This window comes from Leptodactylus fuscus, chromosome 1 (genome assembly GCF_031893055.1).
Source record: "Leptodactylus fuscus isolate aLepFus1 chromosome 1, aLepFus1.hap2, whole genome shotgun sequence".
Lineage (NCBI taxonomy): Eukaryota > Metazoa > Chordata > Amphibia > Anura > Leptodactylidae > Leptodactylus > Leptodactylus fuscus.
In genome coordinates, this window is record NC_134265.1 from 110,882,301 (window position 1) to 110,906,176 (window position 23,876).

Here is a 23,876-nt window from a genome sequence, read left to right on the forward strand (position 1 = left end):
AAAAAATGGCGTGGGTGCATGTGCAGTAGCATGCTGTTACTACTACTACTACTACTACTGCTGCTGCTACGGTGCAGTTTCTTGTGTGGCATCTTAGTAAGGAGACATCTTTTTATAGGCCATCCGTGGCACCATCTGATATTATTTGTCACTAAGTGTCAGGATTGCTTTCTATCTACAGATAGATTTCAGCCGGTGTCAGGACTTTCCATGGCTTTTTTCACCTATCTTCGTGTGTTCAATACATATCCTTGTGTCATTTCTCATTATTACACATGACTTCATTTATGGACAACTATGGTTTGATTTCTTTGCCTTTGTGGACTGGATGGGTTATCAACATCTGATGAGAATTTCATGTAAGTATATTTAGAAATATAGTGACTTAGAAGATTGGCGATATATATTTACCTGCCACAGTGAAAGTACTAACAGGTACTGAAAACTACAAAAGGAAATACTTCTACTGTTCTGTAATATAGTGCTATAAATGTCTTTCAGTAACTGAATGATCAATATAAAATGGAAATACAGTGTTTTTGGCACATGCTATGTGAAGATGGCACAACAAAGTATAACAGCTCATGTTCATATATAACATCATAGAAGATGCTGCATATAGCAGCTGAAATAATTAAATTCACATTTCACATTATAGAAATGTAATAAGGAAATACAGACGCTATATGCGGCATTTTCTAGGATGTGACATGTGAATTTACAGTGCCTATTTCAGCCGCTATATTCAGCACTCTTTATGATATGACATATCAATATCACCTTTTATACTTTGTTGTGAATTCAAAACAATATATCTTGAATAAATCTTCTATGAAGTTAAACATCTTCACATAGTCTTTACCATTGTTTTTTAACACTGTAATTCAGATTGAAGAATCTTCCACGGAGCTCCACAACCAGGGAATGTGGTAACACTGTTCTTCTATAAAATGGAAATATTGACATGTAATAACCTAGTAATTTAGAAAAAAAGCATATAAAATGCTGAAAGGAATATGCCCTCACCTCCAGCATCGCGCTTCTGCACGGTACCCTCTCACATTGTTGTCTCCCCCAATCAAGTAGACAAAGTTATTGAAGACAGCAATGCCTTGATTAGACATGCGAGGTGCCTGAGGGGCAGTCAGTGGTCTCCAATCCCCGATCAAAGGATTCAAATATTTGGCTTGATCGCTGAGTACAGTATAAGGGGTAGAATACATGCCTCCGAACCCCACCACACAGTTGAACTCAGAACGCAGTTGTGTGTGGGACCCCTGTTGGACTGGCTGCATGACTTCATTCTTGTGATATTCCAAAGCATTGGATACTGTCACTTTGAGGGGACATGGTCCCAATTTGTCATGTAACCTTTGCAGCACTGGCATCTCCATCAAAGGAAAGCGAACAGTTTCTAATAACTTTGGAGACTCAGACAAGCTCACCTGGTCTGTTTCTACTTGTTCGGCAGTATAATGATAGAGCAAAGCCCCCTCATAAACCTCATTTTCTGAGCCTACCTGAAAAACAAGTTTAATGCAATACATAGGATTAATGTAGAAGTATAAGTATTCAACCCTCTATTTTTGTTTAAGCGTACATCCTCCTCAGCCCACATCTCCTATCTCTCTCCATCTAGATATGCCCTCTGCTTACAGCTTATGGCACAGTGAACTGAATCATCAGTATCTTTACTCATACACAAACATAGCTCAAGACATAGTTTGCTAATGCTCCATCCCTAAAAAGAGTGCTCTCTTCTGCATCGCAACTTTCCCTATCACGGTTTCAATATAAAATGGTTCCTGCAAATGACCAAAAATAACAAAAAAAAAAATCCCTTTTTTTTTTTCCTTTTAACTGTAGATTGTGAGCTCCATATGGGGCTGGGATTCCTGGCGGGATTTGAACCCAGGACTCCAGCGCTGCAAGGCTGCAGTGCTAAGCACTGAGCCACCGTGTTGCCCCCTAGATCACTCTTGTGTCCCCCAGGAATCCAGCACTGCCTCTCCTCCTTGCTCCTGACGGTTGTTTACAGCATATGACGGGTGCGATCAGTGGCTGCAGCGGTCACATACAGTATTACCTGAAGCTGGATTCCTGGTGGACAGGTGAGTAATTGTTTTTTTTTAGGTTTAATTGTAGATAACTTTCTGGACAAGAAACATATCAAGAGTTATGTTCTGAAAACTTACCTCTAGTCGGTTACTGCTAAGCAGAGAGTAAACTTTTTCTAGAGGAAGCTGCCTGTATATCTCAGTGCGTGAAAATGTAATAAAATTTTTAAGTACAAAAGAGTCCAATTCTTCACTGAGTTGGTGCAAGTGGAATAGATCAGCCAGTTTATACATTTCCACAACATTTTCCTCATCCACCCAGGAATTAAGAAAGTCGCAGCAGAAGCTGATAACTTCAGAGATCTGAGAAAACAAAAAAAGCCCAAGAATAATTTAGGTATATTAGAAACTCTGCTTGAGCTGAGTAATACTGGCTGCCACTAATACTGGCAGAAATGTTGAAAAACTTTGTGATTATATCATTTTATTTGTACTGATTTAGAGTTAACCTGTATTATAGTCTGGTGCACTGAATTCTGCAGGATGTCATTGTTGACAACTGCCAACTTTTTTTTTTCTTTTAGGCTGAAGCCCCGCATTGCAGAAACACAGCTTTTTTGTTGCAGATTTTGTTTTTGCGTTTTTTTGAGCCAAAGCCAGGAGTGGATTGAGCGGAAGGGAGAAGTATAAGAACTCCCTGTATATCTTCCATTACTTTTGTAGCCACTACTGACTTTGGCTCAAAAAACCGCAACAAAATCTGCAACAAGAAAAAGCTGTGTTTCCGCAACATGAGGCTTCAGCCTTAAAGTTTTTTTCTTCATTAAGTTTCTGGTGCAAAGATGACATTTTCAAGAATGAAAAGCTATATGTAGATATTGAGCCAGCAATAAATAGTGGCATGATTCCTGCTCTGAAGCCAGATAAATCATGCAAGGATCTTTAACATTTCAATTTACATTGTTATTATATAAACAGGTGAAAATGTGTTTACTGGTTAAAGGGTTGTCCAAGACGGGTCATACTGGTAGCAAAGGAAAATGATGGTGTAAAATAACAAAATACACATCACTGACCTCTCTGCTGCTCTCCATCAGTCTTTATTTACAGGGTTATAGGAGTAATGTCATAGTGACAACACATGACCACTACAGCCACTCAGGGACCTCAGTAAAGACCAGCAGGTATGTCATGCTTTTCACACCATCCCCAACCTTCACCACAGTTTTGTGCACATCGACATTTACGATTCCTTCACCCATTAGGATAACATCTTTGACTAAAGGTGAGTGATATAAGAGATGGTGAAACGGAGAGACATGACTGGGTTTGGTTTTACTGACTGATGGACTTTAATAGTATGAGACTTATAACCTCTTCGTTTCATATCCACCTATAGTGTTGGCCAAAAGTATTGGCACCCCTGCAATTCTATCAGACAATACTCATTTTCTTCCAGAAAATGATTGCAATCACAAATTCTTTGGTAATATTATCTTCATTTAATTTGTCTTCAATGGAAAACCACAAAAAGAATTGTCAAAAAGCCAAATTGGATATAATGCCACAGCAAACATAAAAAAGGGGGTGGACAAAAGTATTGGCACTGTTTGAAAAATCATGTGATGCTTCTCTAATTTGTGTAACTAACAGCACCTGTTACTTACCTGAGGCACTTAACAGGTGGTGGCAATAACTAAATAACACTTGCAGCCAGTTGAAATGGATTAAAGTTGACTCAACCTCTGTCCAAAGAACTGTGTGAGGACTTGAGAAGCAAAATTGTGAGGCATTATGAGCAATCTCAAGGCTATAAGTCCAACTCCAAAGACCTGAATGTTCCTGTGTCTACCGTGCGCAGTGTCATGAAGAAGTTTAAAGCCCATGGCACTGTGGCTAACCTCCCTAGATGTGGATGGAAAAGAAAAATTGACGAGACATTTCAATGCAAGATTGTGCGGATGGTGGATAAAGAACCTCGACTAACATCCAAACAAGTTCAAGCTGCCCTGCAGTCCGAGGGTACAACAGTGTCAACCCGTACTATCCGTCGGTGTCTGAATGAAAAGGGACTGTATGGAGGGATACCCAGGAAGACCCCACTTCTTACCCAGAGACATAAAAAAGCCAGGCTGGAGTTTGCCAAAACTTACCTGAGAAAGCCAAAAACGTTTTGGAAGAATGTTCTCTGGTCAGATGAGACAAAAGTAGAGCTTTTTGGGAAAAGGCATCAACATAGAGTGTACAGGAAAAAAAAAAAAAAAAAAAGGCCTTCAAAGAAAAGAACATGGTCCCTACAGTCAAACATGGTGGAGGTTCCCTGATGTTTTGGGGTTGCTTTGCTGCCTCTGGCACTGGACTGCTTGACCGTGTGCATGGCATTATGAAGTCTGAAGACTACCGACAAATTTTGCAGCACAATGTAGGGCCCAGTGTGAGAAATCTGGGTCTCCCTCAGAGGTCATGGGTCTTCCAGCAGGACAATGACCCAAAATTCACTTCAAAAAGCACTAGAAAATGGTTTGAGACAAAAGCACTGGGAACTTCTAAAGTGGCCAGCAATGAGTCCAGACCTGAATCCCATAGAAAATCTGTGGAGAGATCTCAAAATGGCAGTTTGGAGAAGGCCCCCTTCAAATCTCAGGGACCTGGAGCAGTTTGCCAAAGAAGAATGGTCTAAAATTCCAGCAGAGCATTGTAAGACACTCATTGATGGTTACGGAAGCGGTTGTTCGCAGTTATTTTATCTAAAGGTTGTGCTACCAAGTATTAGGCTGAGGGTGCCAATAATTTTGTCCGGCCCATTTTTGGAGTTTTATGTAAAATGATCAATGATTTGACTTTTTTTCATTCTCTTTTGTGTTTTTTCATTGCAAGCAAAATAAATGAAGATATTAATACCAAAGGGTTTGTACTTGCAATCATTTTCTGGAAGAACATGAACTGACAGAATTGCAGGGGGGGCAATCCTATTGGCCAACACTGTATATATGACTGCCTTTGCTTGCTGAATTAGAGCCTAGGGATCTGTTCTGGGTCCTAGATATGAAAGACTCACCTATTAAGCCATTTGTGGACTGATTTATTATTTTTATGTCCCTTCCCAACTTATATGAGTATGAGGGTTTATCTATGTTTAAAATTATTTAGTTTTAGAAGGAAACCTATGAACCTTGGTGATAAGTAGATTTACTCTCTGGTTCAAGGCCTAGATATAAAATGTATTCATACATATTTAATATTCATGGATGTTGGCTTTCTTGAACCCCAAAATCTACATTACAAAAAAAAAAAAAAAAAAGAGTCATTTGGAGCTGAAGCTGTAGGTGCTCATCTATACTATATTGTATAGTCTGTTATCTACTCTATATGTCAATAGTTTCACCATCCTACTACTTTTGAGTAGGTGCTTTTACACCTACAGATATTTGACCACTTATAGTCCATTTTGACCAATATAAACTTGTGCCTCATGTAAATAGATTGGCAGGCGTGTATGCATACTGCTGTTCTATTCGATTCCATCTGACTGGAAGAGCTAGCGCTCAGCTTCTCTTTGGCAGTCCCACAGAGATGACCGGAGCGACTATTCCTGTGATCAGTCGGGTCCAAAGAATAAGGAATAACTTATAATTACTAAAGTACCCCTTAAATTCTGAAATATTGCTTAGTGCGCACCTGAAGCTGGCAAGCTGCTGCAAGTATCTCCTGCACATTGTGAATACCAAGTTCCAGTTCAGAGGTGTAAATAAAATCCAAAATCTTGCACATGGCATTATAAGTAATACCATGAATCTGCACTTCATGTTGATCCATTTCTCTCAAGCCTCCTGCAAACATCCCCCTAAAAACACAATTAAAGAATTGTATACATGAGTATTAGGCACTGCTAGCTTGTTATCAGCTTTGATACCATCACATCTTCTATCGGAATTACTGTATTACTAGACAATCTTTAGGGAACTTAAAATATTATCGTCCGCTGCTTCATAGTCAGTGTAACAGAGTACAGCCATGGCAAGTCTGGGCACCTTCACAATCCAATTGTTGCTCCGGTAATTGTAGGGACATTGATGACAGAATCACCCACCCGAGTGGTCGCAGCACTCCAGTGTAGTGGCTATGGCATCTAGTGGACTGAATGTATGACATTTTTCATAGAGTCTACCTTCTAGCGTAGGGGTGTCAAGTTCATTTTCGCCGAGAGCCACATCAGCCTTATGTCTTCAAAGGGCTGTTAGTAATTCTGCGATAACTGTATAAGTTATGTGTAGTTACATTTATAGCCTGTTAAAGGCAACCATGAGGCTGATGTTAAGATATTGTTAATACACCTAGGTAATGGTGTCCTAATTATCTCCCCATACAGGTAACAGTCCCAAACATAGATATACAGTAGGTGACTCCCACAGGTAATAGTTCTCCTTACCCCACCCCAAATTACATCACATATGGTCTGGGCACACAATTCAGGTGAATTAAATACTTACCTCTTCTTCTTGCAAAGTGCTGATGTGGACTGTGCACCTCTTCTATTATCCTGCTGGCTATCCTGTCACTTGCACTGTGGTACTGCGAGTGACACCATAGAGCAGGAGACAGCATGACGTGAAAGATATTAATAGAGGCGCACAGGTTAGCCCTACATCAGCGCTTTTCAGGAAAAATAGATAAGTATTCAATTCCCCACACCTGATGACAGTAGGTCCCCTGGTTTAGGGGCCCAGTTCACAAGGGGATCTGCTGTGATCCCTATAGAGATTTGTTCTGCCTTTGACCACAGCACTCCCCAGCTATAGAATACTGGGTACTTTCAGGCCGAAGACAGAACATAGTGATGTCACGTAACGTGGGAACACATAATATGGATGCATTTTTTTGCCCCCACACAGAACATGGCCCTCCATTTTTTGGAGCCCACACGCAGTATGGCCCCTTTTTACCCCCAAACAGTATTTGACCCCCTTTACTTGCCCCCACACAGTGTATGGCCCCCTTTTTTGGCCCCCACATAGTACATGACCCCTTTTGTTTTGGCTCCATATGGTATATAGCCTCATTTTTTTTTTGGACCCGTCACAGTGTATTTCTTCTTTTTACCCACAAACAGTATATGACCCCCAGTATTGCCCCCACACAGTATATGGCCTCCTTTTTATTGGAATCCACACGTATATAACCCCTTTTGCCTCCACACAATATATAATCCTCAAACAGTATATGACACCCTTTTTTGCCCACAAAGTATGTAACCCCTACACAGTATATTAGCCCTCCCCTCCCCCCACACAGTATATAACTACTTAACTATACACACTCCTAAACAGGATGGACAGGAGCATGGATAGGTCGCCTCATGGCAGACCTATCCATGTGGCAGACCTATCTAGTGGTTATTTCCCATAAGATAAGTGGGCCCACATTGTAATGGCTTTCTCCATAAATTAACATTAATAGACCATGACAATCATAGAATAGTTAAAATAAATAAAATAACAGTTTCATTGACTGTGTTTGGATTTTCTAAAGACCCCATCCACATTTAAAATGGGTACAAAATAAGTGAGGTTACCTTTTAAATAGACACATTTTGCAGTAATAATATCAAGTATTAAAAGGGACATTCCCATCTCATAATGTGATGGCTAAGATGTCACACTTTATAATTGGCGGGGATCGGACCTCAAGTGAATAGGGCCAGCTGCAACTGTACAGGGACAAACAGTTGAACACAGTGGTTCTTTTATTCTAAGGATCAGAGGGCACTGATCATAGAGTTATGGGATATAAGATGGGATGGCACCGATTTTAGAGTAAGGGCATATATGATGGGATATCCCTTTATTCAATTCACTGTGAAACAAGGTCCAATTATAAACTGAAGTAATCGCTACAGAAAACAAGTAAGACAAACAAGAGCAATAAACTGTAAGACGGTCTTTATAGAAGAAAAAATCCACTATACCTGAAATAATCACAAGATGCAGCTAAGAGGATTCGATGGGCTTCCACACATTTTCCTTCTAGCTTGAGGACCACATCAAATAATATACCTCCATTACGGAGCCCAACAAGACCATCCAGAAGAGTCTGTGAATGCTGGGTGCTTCTATATATAGTGTTTTGAGGAAGTGGCTGCTTCTTGGGCACATTATTAGGCTTCACAACTTCATGGTCCTCTGCCATTTTTGCAGAAATATTCTGAACCCAAATCTGGAACTTCTGTCAGTACCTCATCCATATGAAAAGGATGAGACCAGTTCTCTGACCTTAAATCCCAGATATTTCTGAAAGAAAAGTTTACCGTGAAAATAGGTAACGTGTAACCTGAAATAACTTTACTATACAAGTTGGATGTGCATCCAAAGATCATGGTGTCTCCCAGCAACACTGATATTTTTTTCTACAACTTTCTGTAACCTCAAGGTTGTTGCAATGCGACAACGTTCATTTACATTAATTGTGATATTGGAGTGTGACACATCAATAGCAGAAACTGGATAGCTTCAATAAGGAAACAGCTCCATTTTCTCAAATCTGACATGTGTCACTTTATATGGCAATTACTAGGACATGATTTTTTAATACATATTGTCCTTCATGTGAGTGGTTAACATTAGTCAATATTTTTTGCATTCATTTATGGAAAAAAAAATAGGAAATTTGGTGAAAATTTGTTTTGCAATGTGAAATGAACGGCTTTTTAGACAGATAGTTATACCAACCAAATTAGTTAAGAAATATTATCTACCATATACGTGCCTTATGTTATCATCATCTTTGAGTCGTGCTTGGGTTTGTTTTGGATGTTAGAAGGCTTACAAGTCTAACAGCAATTTTTCAAATTTACAAGAAAATTTCCCAAACCCATTTTTTAGGGACCATTTCCGTTCTAAAGGGGATTTTGAAGGCCTTTATTTTAGAACAACCCGATAAATCCCCCCATTTTCAAAACTGTACCCTCAAAAATATTTCAAATCTGCCTTTGGGAATTCTTTTTCTTGCAGGTTTTGCTGTTTTTTTTGTTTTTTTTTAAACATATCCAACAGCCATCCAAAAGGAAAGGAAAATATAAGGGAAGGAAGCACTTCTACTTTGGTATAAGGCGTTGTAACCCTTGTTTTTCTGTCCAGTAACTGCAACGGATTATTACGTACTAAAGGTAAATGAAATGAATGCACTTTTGACATCTGTTTTACCAACAGAGGTCTATGGGGATGTTGAGCAACATGTTTTAACACATTTTGCCTGTGGCCTGTGTCCAAATGTGTCTCCTCAACGAATGTTTCAAATGTGAAGTGAACAGCACCAAAAATCTTATGTGGGAACACTGGGGTAGTAGCATGATTGATTTTTGGTGAATATATCACTGAGGGTCTACTTCTCCTATCTTACGCTAGGTTCACACCTGTGTTCAGCACTCTGTTCTATGCTTTCCATCTTCTACATGCAAGAAGACGGAAACCACAGACCGGGTCCGGCCGTGAGCGGCGGTGAGCGTTTTATGCTCTCCGCCGCGAAACCGTTTTTTTTAAATCCGGACACAGAGTACTGCATGTCCGACTCTGTGTCCGGATTAAAAAACCCGGTTTCGCAGCAGAGAGCATAAAACGCTCACCGCCGTTCACGGCCGGACATCTCTCTCACCCATTCAAATGAATGGGTGAGAAAGACTCCTGCAGGTTTCCATATCCTGCTCTGTTTTATGCAGGAAACGGAAACCTGTATAACGGAGTGCTGGGCGCAGATGTGAACGAGCCCTTAGTGGGAATTCATGTTAGGTATATAATGCTTTATTTTCTTACATAACCACATTTTACCCATATAGAATTAAAGTTATGTTTAATTAGGTTTTTTGCATTTTTACAGTGATCTGATTCCTGGTTTACATGTGCGTTCAATATTCCATTTGGGGAGTCTGCTTGGGGACCTCCTGAATGGAATACCGAACGCATTGACAAGTGGTGAACTTATGAAAGCACACGGACCCTATAGACTGTAATGGGGTCTGTGTTTTCCGTGCGGTGTCCGCAAGAGTCATGCGGAGAGGAAAGTAGTTCATAAAGTACTTTTATCTTGGCATGTTCCATGCGGACACCGCGCAGAAAACACACTGACCCCATTATAGTCTATGGGATCTGTGTTTTCATAAGCTCACCACTTGTCAATGCGGTCGGTATTCTGTTCCCGGGGACCCCTTGCGGACTCTCCGAATGGAATTCCGAACGCAAATGTGAACTGGGCCTGAAATATACAGTCCTATGAAAAAGTTTGGGCACCCCTATTAATCTTAATCATTTTTAGTTCTAGATATTTTGGTATTTGCAACAGCCATTTCAGTTTGATATATCTAATAACTGATGGACACAGTAATATTTCAGGATTGAAATGAAGTTTATTGTACTAACAGAAAATGCGCAATATGCATTAAACCAAAATTTGACCGGTGCAAAAGTATGGGCACCTCAACAGAAAAGTGACATTAATATTTAGTAGATCCTCCTTTTGCAAAGATAACAGCCTCTAGTCGCTTCCTGTAGCTTTTAATCAGTTCCTGGATCCTGGATAAAGGTATTTTGGACAAACAATTCAAGTTCAGTTAAGTTAGATGGTCGCCGAGCATGGACAGCCCGCTTCAAATCATCCCACAGATGTTCAATGATATTCAGGTCTGGGGACTGGGATGGCCATTCCAGAACATTGTAATTGTTCCTCTGCATGAATGCCTGAGGATTTGGAGCGGTGTTTTGGATCATTGTCTTGCTGAAATATCCATCCCCGGCGTAACTTCAACTTCGTCACTGATTCTTGAACATTATTCTCAAGTATCTGCTGATACTGAGTGGAATCCATGCGACCCTCAACTTTAACAAGATTCCCGATGCCGGCATTGGCCACACAGCCCCAAAGCATGATGGAACCTCCACCAAATTTTACAGTGGGTAGCATTTGTTTTTCTTGGAATGCTGTTTCTTTTTGGACGCCATGCATAACGCCTTTTTTTATAACCAAACAACTCAATTTTTGTTTCCAAAATGAAGCTGCCTTGTCCAAATGTGCTTTTTCATACCTCAGGCAACTCTATTTGTGGCGTACGTGCAGAAACGGCTTCTTTCTCATCACTCTCCCATACAGCTTCTATTTGTGCAAAGTGCGCTGTATAGTTGACCGATGCACAGTGACACCATCTGCAGCAAGATGATGCTGCAGCTCTTTGGAGGTGGTCTGTGGATTGTCCTTGACTGTTCTCACCATTCTTCTTCTCTGCCTTTCTGATATTTTTCTTGGCCTGCCACTTCTGGGCTTAACAAGAACTGTCCCTGTGGTCTTCCATTTCCTTACTATGTTCCTCACAGTGGAAACTGACAGGTTAAATCTCTGAGACAACGTTTTGTATCCTTCCCCTGAACAACTATGTTGAACAATCTTTGTTTTCAGATCATTTGAGAGCGGGCTGTCCATGTTTGGCGACCATCTAACTTAACTGAACTTGAATTGTTTTGTAGAAAGAAATGGTCCAAAATACCTTCATCCAGGAACTGATTAAAAGCTACAGGAAGCGACTAGAGGCTGTTATCTTTGCAAAAGGAGGATCTACTAAATATTAATGTCACTTTTCTGTTGAGGTGCCCATATTTTTGCACCGGTCAAATTTTGGTTTAATGCATATTGCGCATTTTCTGTTAGTACAATAAACCTCATTTCAATCCTGAAATATTACTGTGTCCATCAGTTATTAGATATATCAAACTGAAATGGCTGTTGCAAACACCAAAATATTTAGAACTAAAAATGATTAAGATTAATAGGGGTGCCCAAACTTTTTCATAGGACTGTAAAAGTCAGTTGAACTTGCTCAAATCGATTATTTCAGTTATTTTGCATCCAGACCCTCATATCTCACACTTCCTTTGGCTAAAGGTTATGTCAATCACTTTACACTATCCAATCCAATCAGTATTGCTGATGTGTCAATAACTGAAACCAAAATTCAGGACAAAGTATCGCAATCACATGTTCCTATTTCACTACAAGTGATTTATATATGCTAAATAAAATTCTCGCCATTCCACTGATCAATTTGGTGTTTTTCCTTTTAAAATCTGTTATAAGATATGGCTCCTGGAAGATTACATGTAAACTATCTTTTGTATTTTATTTAGCATTTTCTAATTGGTGACAGATCCTCCTTAAGTATATTATGAAGGCTTCCTGCCTTGTTTTAAAATCTGAGAGTCTGCAAAGTGTTAGATGGTACCTTTCCCAAGTGTCGGTGTTAAACTTAATGGGGAGTTCCCATCTGGCATATTTATAATGTATGCCATAAATATATGATGATCTTTCTACAATGTATTCTTATCCAGAGAATGGGTGTCCCCTGCTCCCTGATTTGCCACTTCAGGAACAAGAATTGAGATGTGCATGCTTTCTCTATTGTAATTTTATAAGGGTATGTAAACAGCCAAGCATTTCATAACCGCCATATAGTATAATGGAGAGAGCCATATTTCCTCTCTAGAGTCCTAAATAGGTGTGCCAGATATGGGTGAGGGCTGCACAGAACAGGATTAAGGGCCGCAGGTTGTGAATCAATGATCTAGAGAGATATTAGTTTATTTACAACACACTGGGATTGTCACTAGGGGCGCCATTCACAAGTCTCTCCTGGACGCTGGTGCTTTGACAATCTAGAACCTGACAGAACCTGCTCCACTGGTTTATAAAGGCAACTACATTTGTTCTGATTTATTTAAGAAGGTACTACAAAGTACTACTCTGTGAGAGCATTTTTGCTTATCCCCCTTGTGACATCCTGACTAATAAAACTGAAAGGGAGAACCAGGAATACTGAGCACCATCAGGCAAGTTTCATGTGGTGGACATTTTCTCTGTCACTGGTGGCTCTACTGATGATCAGAGACCAGTTGCAGAAAACTAGAAAGTGAAGGGGAGAAAGAAAAAAAGAATATTAGTGAACAGCTGATTATTCATAATATATTATTGATATGGATTTGGATTCTGCCTAGTCTTATACTCCCTTTTCGCTTGAAATCTCTTCCAACTTCTGGACTATTGCTGATATCAGACTATGCATCTTACAGTTGTGCATGATGTGAGATAATATAAATAATAGTATTTATAGTACAGGGCTATGTTAGAGTACAGTCACTTGATGACATTAGGCTGAAAGGCCCTCTCTTCTGACAGTGGAGAGATATCAGTGCTGAAATTAATGGCACCGACATCTCCACCACAGGGCACATATCAGGAAAGTCAACAGTGCGCTGAATTCAGCACACTGTCATCTTTCTTGCAGTATATCAAACTGCACATTCAGGAGGAATGAAAGGTCCTCTTTAAATGGACATGTCAAGAGAACTGAAAGATCCTCTATAAATCAGTACTGTTGCTTCAACAAACTTTACATAGTACAGGCCATTACATGAATATCTGTAATATATCATATATAACAAAGAGAAATACTTCTTTCTGCCGTTATAGAGATGATTTCCTGCTCCACCCCCTTCCACTAAAATGACTTTCACAGTGAAAAACTCTCCTATATCTGTCTTGAGGTGGACTGCAGGATGAATCATTTCTATAGAGAGGGGAGTGGGAGATATAAGCAGGAAGCGCAAGAGATAAGAGAAGAAAAGACAGGCTTAAACCAGTTGCAATGTCAGTCTACTAGCTGTGTTTTTCACACATAGCGCACTGACTCATTATATTCTACGGCCCTATAGACATGCCTGTGTATTATCATGGATCTGTGTAGGGAGCCGTGAGTCCTGGGCAAAATGGGGCCACTTTTCCAATTCACTATGGTGTGGACCTTCTTCTGCATGAGGGTCGAACATGCCAGGAAGCTACACTTCTGGCCTAAACTGTCCCAACAGGTAGTGGACAATATTCTACATACCGATCACCACTCCTGTGCAGTTCGGCCTCCACTTCTCCCTCCAGAGGGCGCTTTAGTGCAGCGGTTGGTGACTGCTACAAATTAGAATAATCCGATAGGTAGCAGCCAAATTAGTGCGGCAACAGGGTGGTGAGTAAAAGCAGCAAAGGGTTATACTCCCCTCTCCTGCTAGGCATCCAGCGGTCCCCCACAAATTTGTTCAGGCTCTTCGGTCCTGCATTTGCCATGACACATCCTGGAATCACCGATGAGGCCTGTGATTGGGCCTCAGTGGTGCCCCCTGCTGACAGTGACTGAAGCCTGAAGATGACGTTGGGTACCGCCAGATGCCACAAAGATGCCCAGTAGAGATGAGAGAAGGGAAGTATAAGTGTTTGTTATTTTTCCTCAACTAGCCGTGCCTGTCCTTATTATACTCTTGGGCCTGAGGAGCCATAGACTATAATAGTGCTTAGTAGGTGATGAATCCAAAAAGCTTTGGGTTTGACCTGAACCTGAAACTTTTGTTAAAAAGGAGTTAAATCTAAGGCTAACATATCATTTGTGTGGGGGCCAAAAAGAAGAGGGCAATATTATGTGTTAGTGGCCTAAAAGGGTCAATATACTGTGTGAGGGCCAGTAAAGGGGACGTTATAGTATGTGTGGGCCAATAAAGTGGATAATACAGTGTGGAAGCCAGTAAAGTGGTTGTTACACTGTGAGGAGGTCAGTAAAGGGGGCATTATACAGTGCGGGGGCCAAATAAGGGAATTTCCTTTTTATCTGCTAATGGGGGGGGGACGAAGCCTTTGTGCCAAACTATATCATACAATCTGTATGTTTCTACATTATCCATGTATGTTGTATCAACCTGTCATGTACTTTACAGATCTGCAGAATAGGTCAGGCTAAATAAAATGACTATTACCGATAATAACTATAGAATATAGTATAGACCTGTAAACCGTGATCAGTGAAGTAACAGTGATATACAAGTATATACAGCAATAATGATAAGAGTATCAAGATGAAAGTGAAAGGAGAAAGAAAGTAAGAGGACACTAACTAGACAAAGTGAAAGAAAAGCAAATCAGCAAAATCCACCTAAGAACTAACAACACAGAGCCATCAGCATAACCAGTGACAGGTCCAGTAACAGGAGCCACCACATTGTACCCACCTGGTGTCATTGCAGCCTGATATGGGAAAGACTTCCTTACTAAATATAACTGTGGCCTTGTGTCATGAGTCTTGTATACTAGCTAGGCTGGCAGTGCCACTTCCTGCACACAGTCCAATCACAGCAGTCCTCTGCATTTCCCTCATGTCATAGACTCCTGTGTCACTACCATAGGAGGGTACCTGAGGTGTAGCTACAAGGCCCCGCCCACACTGGCTTGGCGGCTACCTGTGCGGACTTGTCACGTGACCCGGGCTCAGCTCTCTCCTCAGGTGACGTTATAACCTCTGCCCTGCGCAGATCCTCTCACCTGGCAACCAATACCTGAGCATTAGGGTCACTTCCGCAAAAATGGCGTCATCCTGTATACAGACTGCAGAGAGAAGTTACAGCGACTCACATCGCACTGTAGAAATGATAAAAGCGAAATACTGTTCTCGGTAAGGACCTTCTGACGTCAGAAGGTCACATGACATTCTCAAGAGTCACGTGTCTGGGAAGGCGTGTGATTACTTGTAAGAAGATATTTTCACATGAAGAAAAGTTGTAGCCCCTGCAGTGGAGGAACATGGAGGGTTTGGGGTGCTCAGTGAACTGGGGTGCAATGCTGTGACACTGTGGGGGCTGAAATGTAGGGGATAGCAGGCCTTATACTTGTGGGGGATATGGTAAGATGTAGTAGTGTGGGCTGCTTGTGCGTGTTCCAGGCACTGACCATACGTCAGAGCATCTGGAGGCGCATGAAGAATGGAGGAATCTTTTAAGTAGTATACAGTACTCACATTAGTAAGCCTAGCTTCACACCACGGTGAATAATGGTCATGTGACATTTTTTTTTAAATACATCACATGGCAGTATTAAATTCAATGTATGTGAATGTGGCTATTTCACAGACCGTCAAACAATTGAATAAGTTCTATTTTTGTTGGTTTTCACATGCTGTAAATGAATTGTATTTTTAATAGTATTATTTAAAGGGAGTCTGTCAGCAGGGCAAAGCCTATAAAACCAGCGACACAGTTAGTTTAGGCTCACCTCAATGAAACACCTTTTATCCCATAAAAATGTGTGCCTCTCTAGCCGAGATATTCATTTATTTCCCAATATACAAATGATCAATCTGGTGCACTAAGGGCGGCTCCATTGCGCCAAAGTGCTATGCTCCATACTGCTGGTGTGAATGCAGTAACATGGGGCCAAGTGAGATTTCAGCATTGCTTCCTGGCCTTGTCTCCCAAAGAAGGGAGGGTGTATTAGGGCTCCTTAACACGGCGTAAGCGCACCGCTCATTTAGACCTGTATACACGTGTCCGAGGGTGGCGTTTCAAAACAGAGCCCATTGATTTCAATGGGAAGCGCGCGTATATGCCGATATACACGCGCTTCCCATTGAAATCAATGGGCTCTGTTTTGAAACGCCACCCTCGGACACGTGTATACATGTCTAAATGAGTGGCATGCTTACGCCGTGTGAATGAGCCCTTAGAGGAGTGTAGAGTTTAGCAGTTTGGAGCAAAGGAGCTGCCCCCTGTGCCCCAGACTGCTCATTTAAATAATGTGAAATAAATCTCATTACTGAAAAGGACCTCAGCTGTATGAAACCTTCTAAGTGTATCATACATGGAAAATAGCCAGATATGATTTGTGACAAATACTACATTTTCAAAGAATTTTTTTATATTGCTATGTAAAGTTCTGATTATAAGACAATACTGAGATTGTGCAACAATGATCACAATATCAAGCAATTTAGCAGTGATATGACATTAACAGATGTTGCCATGTATCTCCCACCAATCATGCGGTTACATAGTACATTGAGAAACATTTTTAAATGTTTTAGTGTTGATTTTAAAGGGGCTCTATCAGCAAAATCATGCTGCTAGAGCCCCACATATGCGTGCATAGCCTTTAAAAAGACTATTCAGGCATCGGTAATGTTATATTAAACAACCCCCCCCCCCCCCTCCCGTTTTTAAATATTAACTTAAAAAATAATGTTCTCTACTTACGGAACGTGCACCCTGGGAGGGCATCTGGGTGTGTCTTCATCTTCTCCCCCGCCTCTTCTTCCTCTGACGTCTTCGGGTCCCGTCCTTCTCCGGCGCTTGCTCGCGGACACTGATAAAAAAAAAATAGCTCGGGCGCATGCGCAGTAGCCGTAGTAGAAGCCGCGTGCTACTGCGCATGCGCCCGGGCTATTTTTTTTTTTTTATCAGTGTCCGCGAGCAAGCGCCGAAGAAGGATGGGACCCGAAGACGTCAGAGGAAGAAGAGGCGGGGAAGAAGATGAAGACACACCCAGATGCCCGCCCAGGGTGCACGTTCCGTAAGTAGAGAACATTCTTTTTTAAGTTATTATTTTAAAACGGGGGGGGGGGGGTAGTTTAATTTAACTTTTACAGTGCCTGAATAGCCTTTTTAAAGGCTATGCACGCATATGTGGGGCTCTATCAGCATGATTTTGCTGATAGAGCCCCTTTTAACAATTTTTGGAAATAATAAACATAAATGGTGTCTTATTATCTAATAATCTTTATTGTGATATTTACAAACGGTAGCTGGAACCAAGTCACTAAAAGGGTTGTTTACAGAGAATGGGGCTTAGCCAAGTCGCTATGAAGCTGCTAAGTACTATAACAGTTCAAGACATGACCACTAGGTGGCAGAAATTGTCCCTACAAATGTTGGGAAATAGACGGCTCATCTAGAGTTGATTGTTTCCCATCACTGATAAGACCAGGTCCTTACTCAGTAGCCAAATCACTGTGAGATGGATAAATACTACTTCAGATCAGGACTTGACCACTTGGAGACAAAAAGGTCCTTACCAGTAAGGGGAACTAGACAGCTCAGGCTAGGCGCACATGGGCATTGGAGTCTCTGTAGGAGATTCTGCTTAAAATGAGCAGAGAGAAAAGTCCTGTATGGAGGACTTTTCTATCCACCAGTTTCAGTATAAAACCAGTGGAACCCTGATAGACCTCATATATGAGGTCCATGGATAACTTTTTTTTTTTTAACGAAACAGGCTCTCTGTCTTTTGGGTCATGTGGTGTGATCTTAGCAACACACTGAGACAAATATTTCCCATCACTGGGGGCCACACGGTGGCTCAGTGGTTAGCACTGCAGCCCTGCAGCGCTGGAGTCCTGGTGTTCAAATCCCGCCAAGGGCATAAAACCAACTGCAAGGAGTTTGTATGTTCTCCCCATGTTTGCATGGATTTCCATCCCATATTCCAAAAAAAGACATAATGATAGGGAAAAATGTACATTGTGAGCTCTATGTGGGGCTCACAATCTACATTTAAAAAAAAATAAAATAATAAATTTCCCATCACTAAGAAGAGAACCAGGTCCCTACGGAGCATAGTATTTAGTCAGAACCCTATAAAGTTAGAAGAACAGAATGAGCTGCCTCACAACTGCGTGAGCAGCGCTGTCACTCACAGGCCAGGTGTGGTGTCAGCAGCGCTCTGTTTTCTTCCTCGCCTTGTAGAATTTTCACTTCTTACGACACTTCTGCTTCTCTCTGAGAAAGAGCCCCTGGACCAAGAATGGATGTGTTGGCCCATGACAGAGACTGGAGAAATGCTGGTCTTGGATAAAAGATTGGCACTAGGACAGGGCTAGGTAGGAGACAAAGTCACTCAGGATAAGGCAGCACTGTTTGGGGGGTTTTATGGTTCCCTTTACATTCTCAAATAAGGTTCTGATGGAAAATATTTTCTGAAAATGCCACAATTAGAGTCCTATGGGCCGTGGCGGAATAACCATAGTAGCACCTATCGGGCCCCTGCTACTTTGTAGGTTTTTTAATGGATTTATCCATAATACCCAGCATGGTGCTCAGGACATGAAATATAGATACAGATGTAGCAGAGTTGACTCATATTTCTTCTATTGGTTAAACTGCTGCAGTGTGAGATATTATCACAAAAAAACAAAAACAATGAAAGGTCAATGAAAAATGTTTTTCAATAACATTTCATTTCAATCTACATCTGCACCTCCGCTATTCAGAGGGCTCAAAGAGGGACAATCTGTGGTGCCACACAGGGTGCCATGATAAATTTAGGTATCATAAGCCATTCTTTCAACCTGCCTATATTGTTTTGTATTCTCATTCTTTAGTGGCCCCCACAATATCATGCCCTCTTACTTTGGCCTGGCCTCCACAGTATAATGGCTCCCCTCATTGTGACCCAATAAATAAACACCTCACCTGCTCACAGCAGATTCACTGTTGCTGTCGGCCTGAGAGCAGCAGGCACAATGTAGTGACATCACTACATAACCTTGTTTGCTTCCAATCTACTGGGAGCAGAGGCAGGAGCTGAATGATGAGGCCTAGAGCAAACTGCTCCCTGTTTCATGACTTATTACCCGGGACATAACTCATGCCATGTGGGATATCATCTGAAATCGGTAACACTTCAGGAGCATGTATGTTACTACCTCAATTGTGACTGTGTGAGATGGGAATACCCCTTTAGGCTGAGACCCCACATTGCGGAAATGTGGCTGAAGATTTTACTGAGTTTTTTGAAGCCAAAACTAGGAATGGAAAGTGCAAAAGTATAAGAAGCTTCCTATATATTTTACATTCCTACTGTACCCACTACTAGGTTTGGCTAAAAGAAAAAAAAGCTATGTTTCCACATCATGGGGCCGTAGCCTAAGGCTTAAGCTCCACGTTGCGGAAACGCAGATTTTTTTGTTGCAGATTTTGTTGTGGTTTTTTGAGCCAAAGTCAGAAGTACGAAATATATAGGAAGCTCTTATACTTTGGCTCAAAAAACCGCAGCAAAATCTGCAAAAAAGCTGCGTTTCCGCAATGTGGGGCTTCGGCCTAAATCAGGTTTTCTGAGATTTACATATTGATGACATCTTTAGGACAGATCAATATTTGATCTGAAGGAGTCTGATATCAGAAGTTTGCAGCGGACTTGGGTGAATGCTGCTACCATGTCACAAAGCCAGTGACATAATGTTCATTTGTCACATGGCCTGTTGCAGCTCAGTCCCATTCAAGTGATGTAATGTGTGGAATGTATGCCTGGTATTCAGTGAAGAGGCCGCAGTGTTCATTCGAGTACATCTGTGGGGTCCTAGGTGTTAGCTCATATAATGATGACTTATAAGAGTAACTTATCAATATTCAACCCTTATTACGTACCCGTAATAGTATGGTTAATGTTGAGTATTTAAATATGGCGGCGCTAAAAAAATATTTTCCCCATACAGCGAACATCGTAGCAGGAAAAAAATCAAAAGAGCTAAACCACAATTTTTCTCTGTTTACCCTCTCTGAAAAATTTGAATAATAATAGATTAAAGGATTAGATATTCCCCAATATGGTATAACTAAAAAGTACTCCTGGCCCATCTACAATATTAATGAGGAAAATCTTAATATGTTTTGTACGAGAACTACTATAAGAGAACTACATTGATTAAAAGTCTTCCACAGGCTCCTGGCTATCATAACAATGGGTTGCTGCCTCCAGGGTGACGCCAATTGTCACCAACACGGTGGCACCCATGCAATACTGCTAAAAAGATTGCCTTGATCTGTTTATGCTATCCAAATACTGGAATGCATCTGTGCCATTTTTTTGTGCCTAGCATAATAGCTGGGGAAAAAGGTGCAAATGCATTGTAAATAAAGTCCAGTGGCAAATCCTAGGAAAATGGGCCTCAAAATGGCGCAACCTCAGGAAAAGACCCCAGGTCACAGGTAGCGATGCCACATGCCCTTTGCCTCAGTGGTCACGTGTGGTGGGGACTTTCGGCAGAAGACAACAACAGACCAGCAGAACCAGACCACGCTGGGAGGCACCACAGCACTGGGGAAAGGGGAATAAGATTCCAACCCCCCCCCCCCCCAACCCACTTAAAATCTAACATTTTTCCTGTATAAGCCCTTTAATTTCAGCACTACAGACCATGCAGGAGTATTTAGCACTGGTCTGTCATAGATAGGATAGCTGATGTCCTCTCTGATAGTAGTTTTTCTCTTTTTTTCTTCTCCATTTCGGCCAGGCTGCCATGAATGCTTTCAGCTATAATTCCACTTCTGAGGATACTGGGGAAGATTTTTTTTTTTTTAAAGATTGGCCTATCGTATGCCAGTCTTAATAAAGGCCCCAACATGCACAGGAAACTAGAGAGATTTATGAAGAAGATCTGGCCTATTAGTAAATAGGCCAGACAACCCTGCAGCAGAATGGAAATCTGTGGCAGTCAGGAAGTGGCATAGATTTCCATTAAAGCTCACAACAGAAAATTGAGTTATAATGAATATCTTGGGCTGAGGTGATTCTTACTACCCCATTCTGCCCATGAAAAATTCCGCTAGTGGAAAAAAAAAAAGCTAGCAGAACCCATTGAAATCAATGGGAGGCTTTTTTTCAGCGTGGAAAATTCCACACCAAATTTCTCACCATTTTCCTCCGTGTGAATGGACCCTAAGGGGACACTCACCTGCAGCTTGAAGGTTTCTGGGAGTGACCACTAATGGCAGTGCCAAACGTAAAATTTTCCAGTGTTTCCTGATTTCTGTCTTTTGACTCATCAGTATCAGTGGTGTAACTACCGGGGTAGCAGCTGCCACAGGGCCTGGGACATTAGGGGCCCAGCGACAGCCGCTGCTGTTTTTTTTCGTTACTCCAGCCGGTAACGGGCCCTACTTACTTACCGATCCTGGCAGGGGCCGGGATCAGTAAGTGATGCCGTGGGCCCCACAAGCACGACTATATTCGGGGGTCCTTCCAGACCTCAGAGTATAATGATCGGAGGCCCAGGAGAGGTAACGGAACATAAAAAACAGTGTTACTTACCTTTCCACGCTCCTCTCGGGCCTACTTGCGTGATGTCACATGACCGGGACCTGCGTCCACATGCGTCGCGACGCAGGCCCCCTGGTCACATGACATCCCGGATGTCATTGAAGATGGCCGACAGCGGCGGAGAATGCAGCAGAGCCGGGAGATAGGTAAGTAACAGTGGTTTTTTATGTTTGTATCCCCCGGGACTCTGATTATTATACTCTGGGGAGTATAAGAACTGTTCATGGGTGTCCACAATGAAGCATAATACTGTGTGTAAGGGCCACTATGGGAAATAATACTGTGTGCAGGGGCCACTATGGGGCATAATACTGTGTGCAGGGGCCACTATGGGGCATAATACTGTGTGCAGGGGCCACTATGGGGCATAATACTGTGTGCAGGGGCCAGTATGGGGCATAATACTATGTGCAGGGGCCACTATGGGGCATTATAGTGTGCGCAGAAATGCGGGGGGGGGGGGGGGGGGGCGGTTGGTCAGTATGTATATTCTTCAATATCTCTTGAATTCTACTTCATCATAATTTTATCAGAATCCTAACAGTGTATATGAAATTAAAAGGCCCATGACCTGCCAAGAACCTGTTACTCTTAAAGAAAACCTTTCATATCCTTGGGCACACACGATTTTCTATACCGCTAGAAAGTCGACAGTGCACTGAATTCAGCGTACTGTTGTCTTTCCCGTTATGTGCCCTGGGGGAAGAGCTATTGGTGCAGTTACCAGTAGCTTTTCAGTGTCAGAAGGGCGTTTCTGACAGTCTGTTAGGAACACCCCTCCTGACAGTAGAGTCCATAGCACTATACTGTGAGGGGACATTCATTACCTCCCAGCCATGATGCTGAGCGGTCAGGAACACCCCCCTTCTGGCAGTACTTGTCCATAGACTAGTACTTAGTGGGTGGGGCATTCCTCACTACTCAGAGTTATCGTGACCTTTCAGTGGTCACTGGAAACCAAAATATCAAAGTACAGATTGTCAATTGAATTCAGGTCTGAGAAATGTGAGGGCATCAATGCTTTGGTCATCCAGGAACCCAGAACACACTCTGGTCATAGGAGACCAGGCATTGCCCTGCACCAGAAGGAACCCAGAACTCACCACACCAGCATAACGGATTTCATTTAGCAGGTAATAGCAGTGAGGGTATTGCTGGCTATCACGTGCTACCACAGACACTCACTGACCTAGTCTACATACCTAGAATACCAATCAAGATGCAGTGTTGGACTGTGAGCACATGGCAAACTACAGGGCTTTGGGGTCTCGTTCCCCCTTTCTAGATATGAACAAATAGGTTCATAACAAGTTTTCTGGTTTGCCTGGGATAAATTCAGCAAAGGTGATTATTATACTCCAGGGTCTATTCAGACCCCGGACTATAATAATCAAAAGCCAGGATGAGTTAAAAAACAAAACAAAAAAAACTAAACTTTGCAGTACTCTTCCATGGCATTTGCCAGTGGTTCAATCTTTCATGACACAATCTACACTAGGGCTGTGTTTTCTAACAAATCATGGTTGTGTGAACAAGCCATGACATACCCCTAAATTGTTTTGAGCAGAAAGTTAAAATCTAATATAATGAACGTCACCTAATAAAATTAGTATACAGGATGCCATGAACCCATGTGAGAGATTCATTCCTTCCTGGAGTGTGTGAAAAATAGTCATCAGCTTGTACTCATAAATCCTTCTCTTTCCTGGTGTAAGCCGATGGCTGGTCAGGTAATGGAGGGGGTGTACTTCTCACCCAGACTACTAAGGTGGGTGAGATGAGAAAACTCCAGAAAGAATGTTTCTCAGCAGATAACTATTGTCTGCTGAGGGTTATTTCAGAGTTACGGTTACTGGGCTGGATTTTTAGGAATGGCAGGTAGGTTGG

The 23,876-nt window shown here is 41.8% G+C and overlaps 1 protein-coding gene across 5 annotated transcripts in view; it reads right to left on the reverse strand.

Moving 5' to 3' along the window:
• KLHL22 (kelch like family member 22) overlaps positions 1 to 15,579 on the reverse strand; it is a 28,087-nt gene extending 12,508 nt beyond the window's left edge. Inside the window, exons 1-6 of one of the 5 annotated variants that reach the window (XM_075275612.1) lie at positions 15,137 to 15,579; positions 12,914 to 12,992; positions 8,023 to 8,344; positions 5,736 to 5,901; positions 2,196 to 2,420; positions 1,027 to 1,520 (exon numbers count right to left, since the gene is read on the reverse strand). In XM_075275612.1, the coding sequence (XP_075131713.1) occupies positions 1,027 to 1,520; positions 2,196 to 2,420; positions 5,736 to 5,901; positions 8,023 to 8,243 (1,106 nt within the window). In that variant the 5' untranslated portion in view covers positions 8,244 to 8,344; positions 12,914 to 12,992; positions 15,137 to 15,579. The remainder of the gene's footprint in view (positions 1 to 1,026; positions 1,521 to 2,195; positions 2,421 to 5,735; positions 5,902 to 8,022; positions 8,345 to 12,913; positions 12,993 to 15,136) is intronic. The other 4 variants (XM_075275633.1, XM_075275626.1, XM_075275620.1 and 1 more) reach the window with 4 other exon arrangements.
• Positions 15,580 to 23,876: the final 8,297 nt, after the last annotated feature.